This window comes from Condylura cristata, unplaced genomic scaffold (assembly GCF_000260355.1).
Source record: "Condylura cristata isolate star-nosed mole 26May11 unplaced genomic scaffold, ConCri1.0 scaffold00034, whole genome shotgun sequence".
In the NCBI taxonomy this organism is placed as follows: domain Eukaryota; kingdom Metazoa; phylum Chordata; class Mammalia; order Eulipotyphla; family Talpidae; genus Condylura; species Condylura cristata.
The window spans coordinates 13171283-13194533 of NW_004567135.1; the positions used below are offsets into that span (position 1 = coordinate 13171283).

Genomic DNA, 23251 nt, shown 5'->3' on the forward strand with positions numbered 1-23251 from the left:
CTCTTCTACTACCTCTGGGCTTTGCTTAGAATCAAAGTCAATGAGGGTCCAAGAGGATTAGGCTGACAACCTACTGTACACAGGGGTCCCACTGCTGGACCGAGAAAGATCTCCCGTCCCTGGAGCCCTCCGGTGTGCACACGCCCCCCACCTCAAACGAAGCTCCCTTTGCCTGGCACAGCCTCAGGCAGCTGGCTCCTTCACTTCCAGGGCCTTATTCGTTCTCACCCTTGTGTGTCCCCTGAGCTCCCACCTCTCACTGAGTCTCTCAAAACACCTAGTTCACTGCTGGGAAGGCCTACGTGCTGGTGGCTGCCTAAAGTGAGCAGCCCCATACCCTAAAGTGTCCGGGTAACTCTCCCCTTTTATCCTGGGCACCCATCTAACTCACTACACCAACTTCTTAGACAAGCTATGGTGGCGATGACACTTTCAACTCAATCGGTCCCAAGAGAGGAACTCCTACAAAGGATCTTTGCCTTGTGGCCAAGACAAAGAGGCTTCCAAAGAGTCTTTTGAAAAGAGCATTTGATTATTTTCTTCTTCTTTCAAACTGATTTCCATGCTTGTTTGGGGGAGTCTTGGTTTCAGAAGCCTGTGGGTGACCCAAGAGGCCAAAGCAATCCATTCTTGAGTGAAGTTGTGGTTCACTCAATGGTCATCGAAAGTGTAATGGAATGTGTCTCTGTTCCCCAGGGTAGTGTATCTCCATTTTTCAGGTGATATCACATGACTGATGTCAATCAATGGCGGGTGGGTGGAGAAAGGGGAGAGAGCATAAAAGTGGGGGGGCAGGGCGCAGGGGAGGCAAGCTGAAAAGTAACTAGGCATCCACAGCTTCACTCAAGAATGGGATTGCTTTGGCCTCTTGGGTCACCCACAGACTTCTGAAACCAAGACGACCCCCAAACAAGCATGGAAATCAGTTTGAAAGGAGAAGAAAATAATCAAACGCTTTTTTTAAAAGAGCCTCTGCTTTGAAAATTGAAATTCTGAATTTTTTCCTTTCTTTTCTGCAAAAGCAAGCTAATTGGTTCCATCGTGCACCATCCATCTGGCTGAGACCGTGCAGCTTTCTTCTCTAGATGTCTAGAGTCTTTCTTCTCTGCTCTAGACTGGAGAGGGGCCCAACCGTTGTCCTCCTTCTCCCAGAAGGGAGGCCAGGGAGAAGGGGAAAGCACCAAGAACCTTTGGCTTTTCCTCTCCTCCCAGCAAGAAGCAGGGCCTCAGCTCAAAGCACAGTTGGCGAAGGATCTCGCTAATCCCCAAAGTCTCCTCACTTCACCAGGTACCTGTTGTTCAAAACTACAGTCCCCAAGGTAAGTCTGGCACTTCCTCTCTCTCAGCACCGCCAGCGGGCCCAGCAACACACTCGGTGTCCTTAACCTCCACAGGGTCGCCAAGGAGACAGCAGGATGGGCTCAGGTCCCGGGTCTGCTACCTGCAGACGCATGCATGCTGGACAAAACCCGAGGCCCAGCAGTCAGCTTCCAAGACAGCTCTGGTTTCCTGGCCACAAAGGATCCACCAAGAAACAGCTCTTGGCCTGCCTCCCAAAGACAGTCTCGTCAAGTCGTCCAGGGCCTGACGCTGCAAGGGGCTGCTTCTCGGTCCCCTCGGAGCCAGTCCCGGGGAACTTTCATCCTCAGGACAGGTACTTAGAGGAATGGTGCTGAACTCCTGAAACTCATTTGGTTTTGATCCCCCCCCCAAACAGGGCCCCGTTCGCCCCGCGTCCTGCTTTCATCCCAGTACTCCAGTCGGATGTAAATCTAAACCAGAGCTCCAGACAGTGCATTTAACAGAGACTATATTTACCCATCACCAAATCGTCTTGACGTGTGCTTAATTACTTAAATGCCTTTAATCCCAAGCCTTTTCTTCTAACAAAATATAAACCAGTTCAGCGGGATGAATGATAAACCAGATGTTTACAACACACAACACAGTCTGGCTTTGGTCAAAATAATTAAGACATCGTCTCTCAAGTGGGGAGGGGAAATGCCCAACGCATACATTTGTTTAAATGCTCTGACACCAAAATGTCTATGAAAACGTAGCTCCATCAATCTGCAATTTTCTGTCCATGAAAAGGCAACAATAACTTCCATACGAAGGAGAAGGAAAGGTGTCTATTCTCCCCGGAGATGGTCAAAGAGGCTCGGGTTTTCTTTCTATGGGAAAGCGCACTTCCAGGTCATTCCACCTTGCAGTAACCTTGCAGAGCCCTGGCTGCTGACCTCACATTGTGCTGGACAAGAGGCCGCGTGTCACTCATGTTCCACCACCCCAGCTCACCACCCTGCTGCACCCCAGCTCACAAATCAGGCTCTGAACACCATGTGTATCAGTTCACACCCTCACTTTCCAGGGTAATAAGACGGTAAGACTGAGCTGTCTCTCCTGAAGGCTTTGGAAGAAGCCCAAGAAGTTGACGTTAGACCTCACCGAATGCCCGTCCACCCACACCTGGCCAGGCCAGCTCCCCATACTGAACCTTCTGATGCTAATTTCCCCTTATGCCTCCCCTCTCACCCCACCTCCACTTCAAGGAAAAAAATACAAAATGAAGAAGAAGAGAGTGACCTACTCCTGTGAGTGGACAGGTAATCAGTCCCCTCTAGGCTGAGTTGCTTCAGGGGAAGAAGCCCATTCTGCTCCTTCAAACCACAGTCTAAGAAATTTTCACACTGGGAAGAAACACTGAGAACACTGCATGCCCTCCTTTTTGGTCTCATGTTTGTAAATTGGAGAAACTCTTGCCCTGACCGAGGCTCTCAAACCAGCGGTCCCAAGGCAGGACTGGCTTTCCTCTGCGGCCGAGCCAGGTAGCCACCCTCCCCTTCACCCTTCCGGACACACTCTCTCCCCCTGTCCCTCAACAGGAGCGGCTGGCCTGCTGTCTCGCTTCCTACTGGGCTCAGAGGAAGGCAGGAGAGCGCACAGGAGGCCTGGCCTTCTCCCCGGACAGGCCTGGCCTCGGACACCACTTCCGTCCCTCCAGGCTCCAGAACCTGTCTCCCATCCCCTGGATCTAGAGCTGGTCCAGCTTCCTGCACCATGTCTGCATTCCCCAACTCCCTGTCCACATCTATGCAAACCTTCTCCCTGCCTTGAGTTACCTAAGGTGGGTACTCCATCTGCTCCTGCCAGCTCTCACCTGAGTCTCTCAAGTGGCTCCCAGCGTTTGCTTTCCTGGCATGAGTCGCTCTTGCCACACAGGCGAGTAGTGGATTCCCTTATCTCAAAACTCACTTTCAGTGTGAGCTCGCCAGTAAGCCTCCCAAGGTCAAGGATCTTCATCCACTGTGTCTGCTGGACTCAGCATTCTACTCTAGTTTTAGAATATGAATGACCCATTCATATCTCCTCATCAGCACCATGCTCCAGACAAGTCGCATCACATATAAAATTTGATTTTTTAAAACTTAGAAAGGTGTTTGGAATTTTGCAGCAAGGTGAATACATCAAAGCCACGTCACACAGAATGGCCCCCCTGAGAGCTTCTGCGTGATTCTGAAAATGCCATCACCAGACAGAACATGCTGTGAATCCTCCTTCAGTACTGCCCCTGTCACCGCGCAGCTCAGACGCCCCACTGCAAGCTCTAGGGTACCAGTTAGTATTACTGTCATCACTGCTGTGATTGCCTGTGCTCTTTCCTCCCAAGACTCGCCTCCCAATAGCTCTGGACCCTTCGTCTCCAAGATGCCTTAGAAGCCAAGAATCTGTTACCTTAGCGTGTGACCTGAAGGTGGTTCTCACAAAGGTTTCCAAAGCCATTCAGAGGGCTGGCAGCACCCCTGCAAGGGCCTGCCATGTGGAAGGGATGATGTTTGTGGGTGTGAGTTCCCATTTTGACCTGGGGCATCTTCTGTGTCTCCTCTACAGTCCCTCAGCATCCTGACTACCTCATACAGCCAGTTCCCAAACACGGAGGCGTCTGCTTCAAAGACAAATACTCTCCCACTTCAAAAGCAAACCACAGAACAAACCCATCCCACCAGACAAGGGGCCAAGAACACTGAACTCACAAGACCTGCATTCACACAACGAGAGGCCTTGAACAAGTCATGCGCCCTCTCAGGGGCCTTCCACGAAAGGGCTTGGGCTAAACCACCTCTAAGACATCTTCCTTCTTAAAAAACAAATCATCAAAAGCCTTCCCTACGTGAAGGTGATCATTAAAAACTTGTGGAAATTGTGCAGAGGAACAGCTGAACTGTCAGGGTGTAGTGGTGCAGGGGAAGAGCACAGCCAGCCGGAGGGCAGGTCTGGGGGACTTGAGAGCTGCCCGGGAGCCGTCCCAGCCCTGCCGAGAAATGGGGCGCCCTCTGCTCCTGGAGGGCAAGCTGGCTTTCCCAGACTAAGTGAAAGCAGCCTGCTCCGCCTCTCCGCAGGGGGTGTTGGTGTGTTCTGTTCCTGGTTACTGCCCACCAAGCCAGCAGCTGAGAGAACAGCTCTGGTCCCCTGGCGCTCAGCCCACACAGGGGCGCGGTCCTTACCCATCATGTTGTTGGCTCGAGAACAGGACGTGCGCTTCAGGATCTCGTGCACCTAAAAGAGAGGACAGCAGGATTGGGGGCACCTTGACCATGGTGGTGACCGGGTTGGGAGGGGGGCCGCCAAGCATGTGCCACGCTCATGAACTATGCGTCCGACCCACTCAGATTTGACTGCTTTGGGCAAACGAAGAGTTTGTCCCCCTCAGACTCATGCCACCCCCTTTACCCCATCCTGGGGGAAAAAAAAAAAGGCCACAAACTGACTGCAGTTACAGGAGGAAGGAAACCACACCAAGGAGCCCCTGCGCACATCGCCCCCTGGAGGGAGAGGGAGGAAGCGCTCCGGAAGGAGCCCCGGGGAGAGGGGAAGAAGGCACCCCTTCACCAGCTTTATCACTGCCACCCTGGGGAGAGCACAGGGCATGGTGGCGGAGGAGCCAAGTTCTAGCTCTGGCTCAGGTGAGGCAGACTGTGCAACTCGCTCTCTCAGATCCATTTCTTCTCAGTTAGAGTGATCTCCAGAGCTGCTTTGAAAAACCCTATATTCTAGAAACCTGAAAGGGCTGCCTATGAATTGGTCATTAGCACTATTATTTCTGACTTTGCCCCGCAGTCAGGGAGCATCTCCTGAGCGCCCAGCCTGCTCAATGACCAGTGCACCCTAACGGGCCTCCAAACCCCTGCTCTCTGCCGGGTGATGTTTGCAAGGGACTCCATCTCTCATGTGGAGGGCAGGCTAGTGGGGGGTGAGCATACTCTCTGCCCAGGATGCAGGGGTATGGGTGGCCCAGTGTGAATGTGCAAGCCAACTCGTGCCCTCATGAGGGTCCCAAGTCTGTGCCAGGCTACAAAGAGATGCCCAGCAAGGAGGTCGGCTCTGGAACAATCAGCTAGGCTGCTCAGAAGCCAAAAGAAGGCAGCACAGGAGAGATATTCACAGCTGTGGGCAAGATCTTTTTTTTTTTTTTTAACGGCAGAGTTAACCCCTGAAACAAAAGCCAAGGCTCTTTCCTTCTCACAGTGTGGACTGGACTGAGAAATGGCAGGAGGGGGAGGAAGGAGCTTCAGGAAGGAGAGATGAATGAGGGAAGATGTGTTACTCCATCAGCACTCACACTCCCATATTCCAGCCTCAGACCTAGAGGGAGTGGTAAATAAATAACTTCCAGCAGAAAGGGGCCCAAGAATGTTTAATTCACTTATAATCCAGTACAGTAATTCAGCAGCAATAATAATTAGGAACAGCATTTATATGGCATTGTATTATTTTACAAGCATTTTGCAATTATCGGGTAATCTCCACAACACCCTATAACTCCCTCACAGATGTGGGACCCAAACCACAGGGAGATATAAATGACTTGTAACAGCATCAACCAAGAAAATACGAAGTTGATGCTTTTCTCAACAGGATGATTAAAGTCATCACTTGCCTGCATTAAGCCCTCCTAAAACACCCAGCGAAGGGACCTAAATTTTCTCATCCATCTGGCAGCACAGAGCCTTGAAACGGGCCGAAGTTCCTTCTTGTCAATTGTCCCTTATCCTTTCCTGTCACCCTGCTGACTTGGAAGTCCTGTAAGATTCGACCTCCCATCCCTTATAGAGACCTCAGCTCCTGCCTGGGGACCAGGGGGGACACACTGCTGTGCTTCCCCTGTGGCATGTGTAGGTGTCCAACGTCCCTACAGCCTCTCCCTCCTCCGTCCATAAACCAAAAGTCCTCTGGGAGACGAGTGGATGGGATGTCTGTGGCCACAGGGGCACAAGCCCTCATCAGATTCACCTCAGAATGACTCCTGCAAAACTCAGAAATGTGACATCAAAACGCAAAAAGAAGTCAAGGACAGCCATGGCTGTAACTGTTGGCTTTCCATCAAATGAGTTGGTAATTTGGTCCCGAGACAAAAATTGTCAACTCTGTCACTCCCTGAGACGTGAAGACATGAGGCTCCTTTGGGGGTGAAAGAACAGAAATGCATGGAGACTCACGGGGCCCCTCTGTGTGCCTGTTTGCATCTCAACCATCTACGTGAATTTGTCTCCACCTATGGCTCTCGGGAGCTCGGTTTGCTCGGCTGTAAGTGGACAGGTCAGCTGACTAGCTGGCCCTCACCACCCTGAACTCCTTGTCTCTGTCATTCCGAGAGGACTTCGGGGAGACCTGTTGCAACCAGGAGTGGGGACAATTGCTAGGTCTATTTTCTTGGCTGCTGAGATTGGGAAGCTTCTGGACATGCCTCTCAGTAGCAAGGCCACTCCAAGCAAATGATGGTGGGCTCCGGCCCAAAGGCTGAGCCCCCAGTCCCTCCCGAGCCTACCCGACTTACGATGCGGCTCCGGGTGGCGTTATCAAAGAAAGTGTCCTTATCCTGGATGTTGTACCTGGAGAGGCCAAGGAGACAGAAAGCCCAGTCATTTCATTACCCTTGTCCCGAGACCACTGTCACCCAACCCCAGGAGAGCCACGAGCACACGCCCCAGCGAGAGGCATGAAGCACTCACATACACACCTCACAGCTTTTGACCCCAGGGTTCTGAAAACTTATCACAGACATGCAGCACAGGGAAATACATGCAGCGGGTGGGGGTGGATTCTACAACTGAAAAGAGTCACTGCAAAGTTACCAACAATAAATACGGAAATAAAATGCAACTCCAAATTCCGTATGATACAGTCACCGAAACTAATTATGAGAATTTTGTAAATAGAGAAATGCTGTGCACCGATACAAAAGTGTTATTCTGTGACAAGTTTTGTAAATGAAAGTATATAAAAAGGGTTCATATGCATGGATATGATGCTAAAACGATCAAAAAAACACTGAAGCATTACAGGGTATTAGGCATTTAGCTTTGTTTTTCAAATTTTGATTTAATTCCGTCCCTGTTGTCTTATCAACTAGACACCAAACTCCGTATTATGAAAGGTCTGTGTCTGTTCTAAACCTCATGCACTGATTTTCACTCAACTCCCCCCACCCCGGGCATGTTAGCCATGCTGGGGTATTGGGGTCCACGGTCACACCGTCACAGTTGCCCCCTCCTGCCCTGCAGCTGCAGGGGTTCCAAATAACTGATGCAGAATGACGAGTCCTGAGAAAACTCAGAGCATGCAGAGCATGTCTGGGTTGGGAAGAACAAAAGATCCTTCAGGAAGGTGTTTAGAAGTGGCCTTGGCAGGCCTGGAGGCTGGCTGGACGGAGATGCGTGGGAGCTGGCACTGCAGGGCCAGTGCTGGCCTGGGGCCGGCCCCGGAAGGGCGTGCAGACAGAGAGCAGATCGGGAGGCCAGTCCCAGCTTGGCCCCTGGGGCTGTGTGACCGTGGGAGGCGCTGGCCTTGGCTCCCTGTCTGTACAGGACAGCAGTATGTGATGGGCACCTCACGAGAGGGCTGGAAGGATTCAAGGAGGCGACACATGCAAACGGAGCAGCGTTTGTGTGAGCACAAAATTACGTGCCCCCTCGCAGGTGAAGGTGGGTGGGAGACAGCCCCCAGCGATCAGCAGACAGCATGAGCCGGACGCTGAGCTCCTCCAAAGGCCCCTCCATCCTCTCTGCTTCCTGCGTCCCTTCCCCCACCCCACCCCACTCTCGCAGTTCTCGAAGCACTCCTGACAGTCTCCAGGTTACCTCTGAGTACCTAAAACAGCATCAGTGATCAGCTCCTGCCTCTCCACTGCCCAGCCCTGGGTCCCCCTCCAAAGCTTCCAAAATGGCATCTCTGAGAAGAGCTCTCATTCCGCGCGTGGGTGTGAGGCGGGGTGTCTCGGGGCAAAGAACACATGACCAGGCAGCTGAGAATACAGAGGCCCAGAAGCTTCGTCCGCCCTCTGTCCGCCTCTGGCTGGTGTGACACATTGTGTTGAACCCTACTGAGCTGGGAATGGGGCAGAACACTGTCCCCATTGAAGATACACAGGTCTCTGACCATTTTCCCCACAGAGTCCCCAAGTTTACAGTTGGCTTCTCCCTGGCTCTCGGTGGGTCCATAAGCAAATGACCGAGGTGGCAGGTTCCCCATAAGCCGCTGGACGAAGACCCAGGCACTATTCCAGATAATCTCACTGCAGGAACGGGGTTCAGAAAGCAAGGCCCAGGACTGTCACCAACACAGCCTGCTCCTTCCTCTCACTGTTTGCACTGAGGTGCTGAGCCCAGGCTCTCCCGCGGCCCCACCCCCAGCCACAGTACTCACAGGTACATTTTCTCCCTGGAGAAGGGGTAGGAGAGGTTCTTCATCCTGCTGTTGCTGTGCTCTGGAACTCTGGGCTGCAGGGGTGAGCTCAGCTTCTGCAGAAACTCATTGAACTTCTTTGCAATGCTGCCTTCAGATTTGATCTCATACATCTAGAAGAGAAAAAGCCATATCTGAACAGGGCTCACCTGTCACTCAGAGACAGAGACCACGGCTGTGTGGGGCCCACATGTTTGGGAGGGACGCCCTCTGGGGAGAGGAGGCCAGAAGAGACACGAAGTAGGGGCCTTCCTACTTTGCACAGGTCAAGGGCTTCAAACCACCCCCCCCTCAATTATCTGTGCATATGCAGGTGAACAGGGTAGAGAACAGGTGAGGAGTCCAAGCTTTCCATGAGCCCCTGTGGGACCATCCTACAAGACAGGGAGGCCCTTCTGGACAGCCACCAAGTCCTTTAATCAGGTTAGTTGTAACGTTCACAGCCACCCAGCTAAGTCAGTAACATTATTCTATACTAAGAAAAGGAAGTCAAGCCTCCGAAAGGCGACGTGGGTCAACACAGACAGTCACCAGATGACAGCGCTTGGATGTCACTGCTATCAGCCTAGCGCACAATCTGTATCCAACAACTCCACCCCCCCCACCCCAGTCCAGTGTTGCTGTTTCAGGTCCTCTGAGGAAATACATGGCCAGGAGTTTGCTTTCAAAATAGCAACAGCTGATAAGTACCTGCCTTGAGTAAGCCATAGTGAGCCCCAAGATATGAGGTGATGTGTATAGCACAGCTCGTTTTTAGAAGGCAGAGCGCTTCTTCCTGCAGTATAGTTTGAGTCTTTCTAATTCACGATATAGCCATCGACATACAGGCGCCTTCATAGCATGGCTGTGATGGATGAACAGTGGTCACAAACTGGGGCCTCTCTGGTGGCGCAGGGGTCAAGTCTCAGGCGATCAAGCTATCGCCAGCTACTGTGGCATGAGTTCGATCCCAGCCAGGGAGGTGACCCTCACTGTGCAGCAGACCTCTCCTGCCTCATCCACTGCTCCCCACAGCAGTGTATTTCAGCATTCTGCTGGTTCTGCTCCCTACTCTGTCTCCGGTGATTCCTCTCACTTCCGGCCTGCACCCCAGTCCTGATATGCATAAATAAATAAATAAAATATTTTTAAAAATAGAGGTCACCAATGTTTTACAAAAATTCTCCTTTCAAAATGTGCTCTCTCTGACGTACTCCCTTGAATCTGAGTGAGCCTTTGGCAGTAAAGCAGAAGTTACTCTATGCCTATCAGGTCCACCTTCTCAGAAGATGGCAGCTTTTGCCTTGATCAGCCTTGACCTCCTGAGACCCTGATCACTCACCTATCATGTGCAGGGAGAAAGGCTGACATGACCTAGGAAGGAAAGGGCAGGCTGAGTGCAGTTTCCCCGCTGTTCTGCCAGCCAGCAGGCAGGTGAAGGGAGCCTTCTCGGGCCCGGCTGTCTGTCCCAAGCACAAGTTCACTATCACCACGTGACCCCAGTTAACACGATGTGGACAGAAGAATCAGCAGGCCAGCTTTGCTCACATTTCTGACAATAACATCCTAAGTGAGCGAATGATTGCTGCCTCAAGCTGCAACATTTGGGCTGACTTGTCATGTTGCCATAGACAACCAGAACCAGAGCCGACATCCAGATCTCCTGGCGTGGAAGGCAGTTTTCTTCTCAAGTTGCTTACATCAAGAGAGGCAGGAAAAAATGTACAAAATATTTACAAGGTAGATGGAAATCAGTGTCACAAAAGGCTTTGAGGGTGCAAAGAAAGAAATTAGACCATTCCGTGGAAAAATCAGAAAACTATTTGAGAGAGGAAGTAGCATTTCCACTAGACTTTATCCGAATGTTCCTTTCTTTTGTCATTTTGTTCTTTAATAAAATAATGACAAGTTGGAGGAGAGAGAGAAATTCCCAATCTAACAACTGAAACATGACTGTAGTTTATTTTCTGCTCATCATTTTTCTATGCATTTTGATTGAATTTCAATTACAAAATTAACACAGCTTGAGCATAACAAACCAAAACCATAAAAGCAAGCTAACAAAATGCTAACAGCTTTCAACATATATGCACCAAATGAAGGAGCACTAAAATATATCAGGAAACTACTGTCATCTATGAAAACATATCAGAGAAAATACATACATAGTAGGAGACTTCAACACGCCACTCTCCACAATGGACAGATCAACAAGACAAAACATAAGCAGAGACACTAAAGCTCTGAACAAGGACCTGGACAGCAAAATGCTAACAGCTTCCTTTTACTTCCAAGCCACCCCCACTCTCCTCTCCAGGGGGAAATCTCTATTATGGAGATAAAGAACGCATTTTATCCTGACTCTTTTTACAGACACATCTGTGACCCTGGATCCTGTATTATCCTTCAGTTTTCTTTTATCACTTAGCAATATCTCACAGTTAGTCGCCTTCCAGGTCAGTTCACGCACGTAGAGCTACCCTAACAAATGCATAATATTACCCAAGAGATGTGGATCCTAATTTGTTTAGTCATTTTCCCAGTGATGGGGATTTATTTTACTTTCTACACATGCTTCCTGTTGTCTGATAATACTTTTAGTTACAATATCTTGTAAATATTTTGGATGAATAAGACGTGAACAGATGTCAGCAAACACATTCTAGGCAAATAAAAATGTGGAAAGTTCAAGCTAGGTTTAAGAATGGCTAAATAGTCTGGTTTCTTTGGGGCAGTTTCTTTGGAAAACAGTGGCAGCCTTCAGGCAAAAGGGAACCAGCACATGAAGTTCCTACACAAGACCAGAGAAAGTCAGCAAAGGGTTTGAACAATGACAAAGCCAGGACCATGAATCAAGGAGATAGCGTGAGACTGTATAAGATGAAACAGTAGCCAGCATCATTTAGAAAGTATCTCCTGTGTGCCAAGCTCTTGCTGTACGTTAGTGCTAATTTTAAAGATAACACTGCCAGCAGAAATTGGTTGTCTCGATCAAGATCACATAGGGATCGTGGACTAGAAAGTAACTGCTGAATATCTGAACCCCTTGGCAAAGTCCATGTTCTTGACTATTCTACTGCTTTACTCTGCTAAAACTAAGTTATCATGGACAATTTACATCATGGTCTCTGATGTCATTAAGCCAGATCTGTCCTTCGCATTAGTCTTGGGAACACAAAGAGATTGGGGCCTCTTGGCCCCCCACACTGTCCCAGCTCACACCCAAGCAGAAGCAGGCACGTGGCCTGTACTGAGACTGTAGCAGTTTGATCACATCCCTAACTGTGTCTCTTTAAACAGCAGGAGTGAAGAAGTTAAACTTTCAGCGCAGGAGGGAATGGGAAGGCTCCGTCTTCTAGACGCCCTGGGATGACAGTCTTGAACCAGCCGCAGGTATTTCTTCTTTGTCCACTTCTCTCGGCCTCCAGCTCTGGTTTCCCAGTCTAAGAAGCTTCCACCAGCTGTGACTGGCCTTTCTACATCTTCCCTTGCGTATGGTTGCCAGATCTCACAAAAGTAAGCTGTGCAGTTAAATCTGGATTTCAACCTAAACAATGAAGGATATTTTACTGTATGTCCCACGCCTTACTTGAGACATGCTCGGACCAAAACTGTAGTCACTGTTTCTGAAATGTGAGTATCACTGGGCATCCAGCACTTCAGCCGGCTGTGCTACTCTTGCCTACTTGTAATTCACTCCCCACCCTGAGCCAGGGTGATAGTTCTGAAGAAAATCTCTGACCATGTCCCCTTCCTGTGATTTTAAGTCTTTAGCCATTACCCACTGCTTTTACGATAAAGACAAAAATCCTTAGCAAGACCTGTGAGCCACTCGCATTATCCTTATCCCATGGTCCCTCCCCTATAGCTGGCCCTTTTGCAATTTTTCCAACACACTGAGCACCCTGAACCCCTCATCCCCACCCTCCCCCTGTACCAGCTTCTTGAGGTCTCCTTCAGTTTGTTCCCTCCCAGGGGAAGTCTTTCCCAGCCTCCTAGAAGTTCATGGGCCCAAGTTCCTCTCCTGTCTAGCACTTGTCACAGCTTAATTTTATATTATTTGAGTCATGATTTGATTAATTTCCAGTTGTCCACCAACAAAAATCTCTGTGAAAGCAGGATACTGTCCAAAATGTTCTTTATCTTGAGTGAGTGCATGAATGAAGAGAGAGAGAAGACTCTGGGGAACCAGCATGGATGACAGCTGTTGCCACCACAGAGGTGCCCAGGCTGGGGACAGAACACTCATGAGCTAACAGGCCTTGGTAGAAATAAACCAGGCTGGAGATTAAGTCAACAGCTTCTGGCTGGTTGAAAGGCCTCTCTTTCTGCCCCCACCAACAGCAAAAGCCAGTCTGTATTCAGTTGGTGCAGATTAATAACTCAGCAATTATCTCAAGGTCTTGTTCCAGCAGATTAGGTGAGAACCTTCAACCAATTCTAGGCCCTCACCTTGGCGGTGGACCTGCGAGGGTTCAAGTGAACAACAGCCCCAAGGAAGTGGCCTCCATGGAACATCTTTAGAGGGACCAGGGTCAATGCTAACTGTTTCTTGATGGAAGATCCTCCAAATGACAAAAAGTTACATCGTCAGCTCCAGGAAAAATATGAAAGTTAGGAGGCTGGAGTCACACCAAACATCTCTAGGTAGAATGCACTCAGTGGCCCTGCATGCCACACCCTGATTGAGCACCACACACCTCAGGGGTTCTGGGAGATGAAGCAGGATACAGACCCCCCAAAGCAAAAGGGTATTGTCTCCAAGGCACAATACCATGGATTCTAGGCTGGCAGAACAAAAGTTCTGCTTCCTACCATGCTTTGCAGGTGTTGTTGCTATACCGGGAGCCCCTTTCTCACCTGGATGACTCCTCCTTTTCCTTCCCCCTACACTCAAGTCTGCACTTGCCCAAGAAACCTGCCTTGGCCACTTGCTCTGGGCCTGCTGTCTTCGTAACACGAATACCTGTGTCACACAAAATGTGCCATGGCCTTCTCTATTTCTTGGTTCACCGACCTGTCTCCCTGACAGACTGTGGACTTTGGGGGAGCAATGACTACACCCTGTGTGCCAGGCACACATTAATGTCTGTGCAGTGAGTGAGTCCTGGCCCGTGGTGACACTGACTAGCTGTGGGACTTAAGGGAAGCCGTTTCTCCTCTCAGCTGCTCCATTTCTAAAGAGAGACTGGAGAGCTTCACTTCTACTATGATGGAGTAGCAGAGACCAGACATACACTCCTGCTGACACAACTAAAATACCCAGACAAAATATACGAAACAGTGGCTGCTGTGCTCTGGAAGTGTGTGTCCACCCAACAGCCACACCTTGAAATCCTAATGCCCAATGGCAGTATTGGCTTTGGGAGTGATTAGGTCACGAAAATGGAGCCTCATGGATGGTTAGTGCCCATATAGGAGACGCCACAGGGCTCCTTCTATCATGGGAGGACATGGCAGGAAAGGCTAGCTATCAGCCAGGAAAGGGGATCTTCTCCAGCTGTGCTGGCCCTTGGCCTCAGGCTGCCAGCCTCCAGAACGATGAGAAATGGATGCCCATAGTTTATCAGGTGCCCAGACTGTGGCATTTTGTTAGAGCAGCTGAAATGAACTAAGACAATGGGCCTTAGGGGTTCCTGAAAGACGGAAGGAAGCAAGGGGAATCCTGGGGGTGCTCCAGTTAGCTGTTCGGAGGCCCTGGGCCAGGGTGCAGGAAAGAGAAACAGGTGGAGCCCAGGAAACTCGCTGAGCAGAGGAGAAAGTGCTGTGAGTCCCCAGAGACCAAGGCAACTAGAGTTCATGGAGCAGGAGAAGAGAAAGCTTCACAAAGAACCCCAGGGGTGTGCAGAAACGCCCCCTTGAGTATTAAGCAGCACGGATGTGAGGAAATCACCCAAGACTAGAGAAACAGTCACCCGCAAGACTGGAAAAGCACCTATTCCCGCCAGCCAAGCAGGAATATCTGTTCATTCACAGGGTGTTGGGGAGAGTAGTAGGTTGACTTCATGGTGGGAAACAAATTAGTCCTAGAGGGAGCCCTGATCCTGAGCCACTTAGCGAATCATAAACGAGAATTGGACTCAGTGGCTTTTAAAGTACAGTCCAAGCCTGACATTCCCCAGCTTTAAACCTTTGATGAAAAAGAAAAATCCATGCACAGCACAAACACTTCTAGGCACCTGCTAAGTGCCAGGCGCTGAGCTCGGAGGTTGATGGTGCCAAGTCCCGGAGGTGCAGAAAGGTGGTACATGCCCTTCATTAGCACAATGCTTTGCAACAGACCCAGCACGCTTGCAGGCCCTCTTCATCGGGGCCCATGAAAACTGCAAGCTTTGCCATCAGGTAGCAACCGCATCGCAATTTTACAGATGGGAAACTGAGACTAGGAAGGGAAGGGAATTGCCAAGTCAGTGGAAAATCAGGCCTGGAAACCAGTTTCCTAACTCCCTCAGCCAGACACCTTCCTTCAACTTCCATCTCTGAAGGGGATCCATGATCCTGAGAAGGAAGCAGACCCGACCCTCTCGGTCCCATCAAACCCAGTGGCCTGGTTCCTTGTATTTCACAGGATCTAGAAAAGTCACCCAACGTGCAATATCATTATCATCATCATCATCATCATTAATACAATCAGCAGCAGCATAGTGATTACTGTTATTCTTGGACATCAGAGAATTATGAACATCCTCAGAAATAGCAAGACACATGTTACCCAGATGTTCCTCATTATACCCTCCATGGGTACACGATACGCCTTTCATGTGCTTAAAATCATAAATAATTTTTAAAGTATGTTCCTCTTATTTTTTATTCCAGGGCTCAAATGTGGTTCTCATAAAAACTCAGTTTGGCCTCATTGTCACAGTCTAAGAGGTTTACTAAGATTCCTTCTTTTCTTATTTCTGCCTCCCGCCACCCACCCCCCATCTTGTCTCCCTCAGCCTCTCCCTCCAGAGCAGCACAGCAGTGTGGTCTGAGGATTGAGTTATTTTCTTCCTGCCCTGGAATCATGTCCCTCCCCCGATACAAAGAGCCCGGGCTATTGCGATGTCCGTGATGGGCAGACTGTCCCCATTTTGCAAACAAAGAAACCAGAGCACACGGTGCTTCACAGCGATGCCCCGGGTGTTCAAAAAGGGTGTGACGACATGAGGTCTCGCCAATATAATCTGGCTATTCTACCAGTCGCTGATCTGCGGTAACCTGGGAAGCCCTCTCGCTGCAACTGGTGGGAAAGTCCACGGAAAGGCAGAGCCGGGCGTAGACAGATGCCCAGCGGGGAGCAGGTGCATCTGCCCTCGCCCCAGTCCCGCAGGCGCTAGTCAGGATCCTCTGTCTGCCTGGGCAGGTGTCTGCTCCGCCTCCATCCCCAGCTAACAGAGTCCGCTGCAGTTATTTACAACATCTTGCTCACCATGAGCATAGGGCTGGCCGAAAATTATCAGCACACCCACCTACTCACCTTTAATTTCAAAAGGCTCAAAGACACAGTGAAGTCAAACTGTGAGCACTGGCACCGCAAGCCACCAGCCAGACACAGGCGGAAGCCTCCGGGCTAAAGAGAGGAGGAGAAGCTAAAGCAGCAGGGAGGCCGGCCACCGCTCTCTCAGGCCTGTGCGCGTGTCCGAGAGAAGCGGGACGCGCACGCGCACGCGCGCACGCACGCGCAGTGAGACCAGCCCTGCCTGCTGCGCGCGCTCAGCACCTTTACTATAGCAAGTATTGAGGCATTCACACATCCATCAAAATGCAAGCAGCACCCGGAGCAGCTAAGATCGGTTGCATCTAGAGCCCAAAGGAACAGGGCACAGGACAAGGACAGACGTTAGCCTGTCTCTCCTGCCCTGTCTGTGCCTACAGGTAAATCTCCCGCCCGAGCCACGCTGGAAGTAGTCTATTATATATTTACAAAATGCACATCGTGGGCCTCCCTGATGGCACAGCCGGTTAAAGGGCAGCATTATGAAGCTATCCACAGCCACTACAGCACGGGTTCGATCCCGGGCCAGGGAGCTGACCCACGTGGTGTGGCAGACCTCTTCTGACCCCTCTGTCTCTGGTGAATCCTCTGACCCCACCCACTCATGCAACTCTGACCTATACCCCTGCTCTGTATGCATAAATCTTTTTTTAAAAATGCACATACTGGGCCTTCCCTGATGGCGCAGCAGGTTAAAGCACAGCACTAAGAAACCAAAGCCACTTCAGTATCAGTTGGATCCCTGCCTGCCCCGGAGGTGACCACATGGTGCAGCAGACCTCTCCTGACCCACCTGCTGCTCCCCTCAGGAGTGTCTTCGTCAGTTGGCCCGTCCTGCTCCCCACTTTGTCTCTGGTGAATCCTCTTACCTCCCTGAACCTCTGGCCTGTACCCCAGTTCTGTATGCACAAATAAATAAATCTTTTTTTTTTAATGTGCATCCTTTTTTGTCTAAGGATGCTCATTGTGGCTTTCAGTCGCACTGTCCGTATGTCCTCTACACATGAATGTAGTGAGATGGGCAGGGGAGACCTGCCCAAGGAGGGAGCATGGAGCAGAAAGCCTGGCAGAACTGGGAGTAAGTTCTGCAGATGCCCAGAAAGGCCTCCAGGCAGACAAAAGGGCAAAAAGGCTATTTAAGGACTATGTGCCTGGCATTTGGGAGCAAAAGCCAGGAGGCCAGAGTGGCTGGAGCAGAGCAAAGTGGTGGGCAATTAAATTCCATGTCAGAGGCAGCAGATAAGGCATCCAACTAGCATTCCTAACATCAACATTGTTTTGAAGATAAGAAGAATTACAAAAACAAAAGAGAATAAAAGGTCAGAATATTCCACACTTTCCAGACTATTTCCTGTCCCCGGCTCACCAACAGCCCTTTACCACTGTGGCCAAGAGTCACTATCACCTGAGGTTCCACCCTGCCCCTCTAAGGACAGAGCTAATGGAAGGGCCACTTTGCCCCTGCACCCAGTTCCCATCTCCCGGACCTTCGTCATGGAGTGCTGTAAACATTTACTGACCATAGCTGCTGATGCTATGGAGTAAATACACCACAGCAAGCTGCCAGTGGTCTAATAAAAAGCTTGCAAAATCCCTGAAAACAAAAGAGTCCAAGCTCCAGAGCTGCTAGGGGCCGGCACACCCCTCCTTCCTTTTCTCACTGGGTAAGACTCTGCCAGAAGCTGACTGTCCCTGTTTCCCTGTTGCTCACCTCATATGCCCGCAGGGCGCCATGGCCAAAGGAACCTGCCACCCTTTTGTCCATTTGGGAGAACCACCAGTCGGCCCAGTTACTCAGGTCAGTCTGATGTACCAGTCCGTTCTGACCTGGCATGACTGTTAATACTCTTGCACATTCAAAGGAGCCCGCTCTGGATGGTATATTCAGTAGTCCGCCTACAAACCGCCTCTGATCCCAGCCCCACCAGCACCGGGCCCACTGTCCAGATTCCAGCCTGGCACATTCTACCTCATTTCAGACAGACATGACTTGAAGGCTTTAGAAAAGAAAACCACTACTTCTGTGTCAATTTGTAAGTCCACAAATGTCATAAACAAAGTTTAAGTTCACTTCCCGTTACACTTCATGTCTAGCTGCACTGCTCTGGAGCCCTGCGTCAGGCCTATCTGCTGAGAGACCACGCCCAGCCTGCCAGACCTGCATCTCCCCAGGCCGTGTGCACATCTAGGACATGACCCTGTGCCTTCTCAAGGTCCCGCTCAAACAGCAACACTTAGGTGGCACCGGTTTTTGTTGTTGGTTTTTTGTTTTTTTTTTTTTTCTGATTTTGGAGGATGAGAAGCACTACAAAAACAAAAGAGAATAAAAAGTCAGAATATTCCCCTTCTTTCCAGACTATTTAAATAGCAATCAAAGCACATGCACCAAAATGTCCATAAAGAGATCAAATATAAACCCTGCCCTCCCAGCCATGCCTCGATTAAAAACAAATGTTTGGGAACAGGCAAGACCAAGAAGAGAGAAGGCCCCACCTACAGCCACCCTATGTAAAAAGCAACCATTCTGGTTCATTTAAAAAATTATTGAGGAGGCCCTCCCTGGTGGTACAACGGGTTAGGACACAGCACTGCAAGTTAGCTGCAGCCACTTCGGTGCAAGTTCAATTCCCGAACCCGGAGATGACCCACATGGCACGGCAGACCTCTCCTGACTGCTCGCTGCTCCCCTCAGCAGTGTACTTCGCCAGTCGGCCCGTTCTGCTCCCCACTCTGTCTCTGGTGAATCCTCTCACTGTCCCTGCACCTCTGGCCTGCACCCCGGTTCTGTATGCATAAACAAATAAATCTTTTTAAAAAATTATTGATGATAATGATAAAAGTAGTCTGCTGTGCAAGACATGTAGGTCGTGACTGAGTAGAGAGTGACCCTTGTCCCTATGAAATTACAAGTTCTACATCTTTAATAGGTTCCTGGATTTCTCCTGCTTTTCATTTGCTGGTTACCAGGGAGGACTCCCTGAATATCAAAATAGCCCCTCAGGATAATTAAGGCACCTCCAGATAGAAGAAGGAGTTGGTCAGGGCGATTTCACAGGGACTGGATAGGGTTGGGCTGAATGGGACGCCAGGGGCTTGGCTAGGATCCAGTGACAAGAAGACCCTGAGGCCGGGGGAACAAGGACATTGGGCACATCCAGCCCGTTAATTTGGTATTAACTGAGCATCTGGTATTTATGTAACCCACACTAGCACTCTCAGGGAACCTAGGAAACATGCCACGGAGCTCCTGTTCTCAGGAGTCTTCCAGTATGTTGGAATCATAAGAGCACACACCGAAAACAGAACTGCTGAGTGTAAAGAAACACTGAGGGCATGACAATACTGACTGTAGGGGACTGAGAAGCCACGCTGGGGGATGAAGGAGGGTCTTATGAAGGAAGTGAGGCGTGGGCTGGGATGCAAAGCAAGAGTATGTTTAGGATTTATTGTTTGTTCAGAGAGCAATGGGGAAAGCATACTAGGAGCAGAGATAAACACTTAAAGCATTTGAAAAGATTCCACCCCTAGACGAAAGAGGAAAGGACTCTCCTTTTGGAAAGACTCTAAGTCTGAGCCCCAAGTAGGCTTCACATGGAGAGAAGCTCCTTTTGACCCCTGGGTCTCCAATCTCTTTCTGCTTTGCTGTTGTAAGAACTCCTGTCATTTCAAGAGCTAAGCTAAGCCTTATGCTGGCATCCCATAGTAGTGGTGGGGGAAGGTATATCATTGCAGGTCACCAAGGCTATGTATGCATGTGGGGGTCACCTTTACCTTTTCTATATGTTATGCCGAAACATATACTCAAGTCTTTCATTTGTACCATTCCTCAATTAAAGTAATTTGGCTCATGTTAAAAAAAAAAAAAAAGGACACCTGTTATTGGATTTCGGCTTACCCTCAATCCAGGATGATTTCATCCTGAGACCCTTAACTAATTATATTTGCAAAGACTCATTTTTCTAAACAAGATCACAGCCCCAAGTTGTGGGATTAGGACATAGACCTAGCTTTTTAGATGCCATTGATCACTACAAAGGGCATGGTGGAACGTTAAAAGTACAAATTTTCAATAGTTTATTATGTGTCCACATTACTAGGACACTGGGATGCCAAGATATTTGATCAACTATTAATCTGGATATGTTTGTGAGGATGCTTTGGGGTGAGATTAACTTTCAAATAAGTAAACTAAAAAAAGCAGATTGCTCTCCCAGTGTGGGTGGACCTCATCTAATCAGTTGAAGACTGGCTAGAACAAAAGAGATGAGTGAGAGAGAACTCCTGCTGCCTCCCTCTTGAGCTGGATGAGATTCTTTTCCTGTCTTTGGACTCAAACTGAAACACTGGTTATTTAGTCTTGAGTCAATAGCCTGCCAGCATTTGGACCCAAACTGCAATTAGCACTTCTGAGTCTCTAGCTTGTCAACTGCAGGTCTTGAGATTTCTCACCCTCCGTTATCCCTTTAAATAATTTCTTATAATTAATACCCATACACATCCTTTTGGTCCTGTTTTTCTATTTCTCTGGAGAATCCTGACTTGGACAAGCCTCAGCTCTGGGTAAACCAGGAGCAAGGGGTATATAGGCCCAAGGTCCCTGAAGTTGGTTGGACACCATAAGCCCAAGGGACAGTCATGTAGACCTTTTTAAAAAACAAAGATTTATTTATTTATGCATACAGAACTGAGGTACAGGCCAGAGATAAAGGGGCGGTGAGAGGATTCACCAGAGACAGAGTGGGAAGCAGAACAGGCAGATCCATGAAGTACACTGCTGAGGGGAGCAGCGGGCGGGTCAGGAGAGGTCTGCCGCGCCATATGGTCACCTCCGGGGCAGGCGGGAATCGAACTCATGTGCAGTGGCTTTAGCTTCTCACCGCTGCACCACCAGGGAGGGCCCCATGTGGAACTTTTATCAAAAAACATGGTTACCAAGTCAGAGTCTCTCCAGTGACACTAATAGGTATCTGACCACAACTTATACTAATTTATTAAGTTTAATAGAATTAATATTTTCTTCCTAAGTCTGAGCTACTTGAACTAAAATGTCAAGGTACTTTGTTTTTTAATGAGCATTATATAAGATCAATGTGTTGACACTGATTTTCTCACAACCATCAGAAAATCCTTGATGGCATTTGTAAATTTTTTAGCTAATAAAAATGAACAGAGGACTTATTCTTTAATAGATGTAGCTCCGTAGCTACAAATATTAGAAAACATGAATACTCTGGGGAGAAATAAAGTGTGAGTAACATTTCTGCTTTAACCTTCATATTTGAATCAAGTTAGCTCATCAGAAATGTACAAACTTACTTTATAGTACAGCCGTCCCTGAACATCTCATTCTGTTTTTATCCAAAATCAGTTTAAGAAATGAACATACCAAGAATTCCTATACTTTATATAAACTCATTACTTTAAAAATGTCTCATATGTTCATGTCATTTATATAGTAATTATGCTTTAACAGCCGGAAAAAAACTGTTTTCTCTGACAAACACATACTCATTTTCATGGACTGTGTGAGTTCTAGTCTTTTTTGCCTTGTCTACCAGGATGCTCAGAAGTAAGTTTGTCTCACTTACCTCAATCGCTCTTCCTTTTTAAATTTCTACTGTCATGATTTCCCTCTGAACTTCCCTACTTCCCTTTGATTACATGATTCATTGTTTTGGGGTGGCTGCTTTTGGCCCTTTTTTAAAATGAGCCATTGCTTTACACTATCATAGTTTTTGTGATTGTAATCTTTTGTTGTAATCTATCATAACTCCTGTTTTGAGAAACAGGTCAAGATAGGGCCCCAATAACCCCAGAGTTATCAGAGTCAGTTGTAGGACCAAGGTCTGCACTCGTCACACCTGCCGTGCAGCCCTTGAAATGGACACCTTCAAGGTCTCCCTCCCGCACAGCGGGACAGTGCAGTCTTCCTGCTGCCTTTCTACATACTACACCACAGACCTCGCACATGAAGCCATTATGTTCATGGGTGCCCCAAGGACCTATGTGGTAGGAAACAGAAATCCCCCAGCACACAGTCCAAAAGCCATCTGTTCCTGCCTCTCTACCAAATCCAGGTCTGGGCTCTGGTTGCCTTGGCAGATTTATGGAATGGGGTCCAAGTTCCCTCCAACATTGCAGATGCTGGCCATGAAAGGACGCAGCAGGAAGAGGTGCATTGATCTGTTACTGCCTTTCACACCACCTATGAACAACAATACCACCAGCAGTAATAGTAGCAGTTAGGTGTTGCATGACATCCTGAGTACATTACTCCCATTCTGGAGATGAGAAGAGCTCTGAGCCTGCTCTCCTAAGACAATATGACTTTCTGGAAGTCCCTTGCATGCCAAGAGCTCATAAGCTAAAGTCTTTCAGGCTCCTAGGAACAGCCAGGCTGACCCTAGCCGAATCAGTCACTCTCTTAATAATAGCTATAAAACCTTTGACAGGTTAGACAAACGTGATTTTTATCCATCCCAGACCTGTCACTTCCTCCAAATGTTGCGGATTGTTGCTGGATTAACATGAGTTTATTGACTCAGTTATCTCCCTCTGGCCCATTCCCAGCCCAGCCTCAGCAGGAGGCAACGAAGAATAAGCAAATGTCAGGGGCGCGAAAGGGATGAGACATTCACATACATGAAAAAGTGAAAGAGAAGGAAGCATAGTTGTTGACCACAATCTAGAAGCACCACCTTGGTCATGAGCAGAAGTGAGAAAGCACCCACTTCAAACTTCCCAGCCTGCTGGGGCCAAGCGCTGCCTTCTGGCCCCCTTCCTGTGTATGGATAGGGGAATGCTGGCTCTCCTGTTGTTGTTTTTGGAAAACAAATGCTTCCTTCCAAGATTCCTCCCAGTTAATATCTGTGCTTGGGACGCTGAGTCTCTGGACGCATTATTATGGATTTGTTCAGAGATCTTAATTTCATGAGATCTTCCTGGTCTTCCTGGTCTCTCTGGACCCTGCTGAGTTATGCTACAAACCTCCACTGGTCTGGAGGACATTGCTGCTCTCACACACCATGCCTCCGGCTTCCTCAATGTTCC

General features: G+C 49.0%; 1 protein-coding gene across 1 annotated transcript in view; it reads right to left on the reverse strand.

Annotated features, from left to right (window-relative positions):
* Positions 1–23251, reverse strand: part of ANO2 (anoctamin 2, calcium activated chloride channel) — a 254687-nt gene that overhangs the window by 180313 nt on the left and 51123 nt on the right. The window contains exons 5-7 of the mRNA XM_012732230.1: positions 8704–8855; positions 6836–6890; positions 4506–4557 (exon numbers count right to left, since the gene is read on the reverse strand). Coding sequence (XP_012587684.1) covers positions 4506–4557; positions 6836–6890; positions 8704–8855 — 259 coding nt within the window. The remainder of the gene's footprint in view (positions 1–4505; positions 4558–6835; positions 6891–8703; positions 8856–23251) is intronic.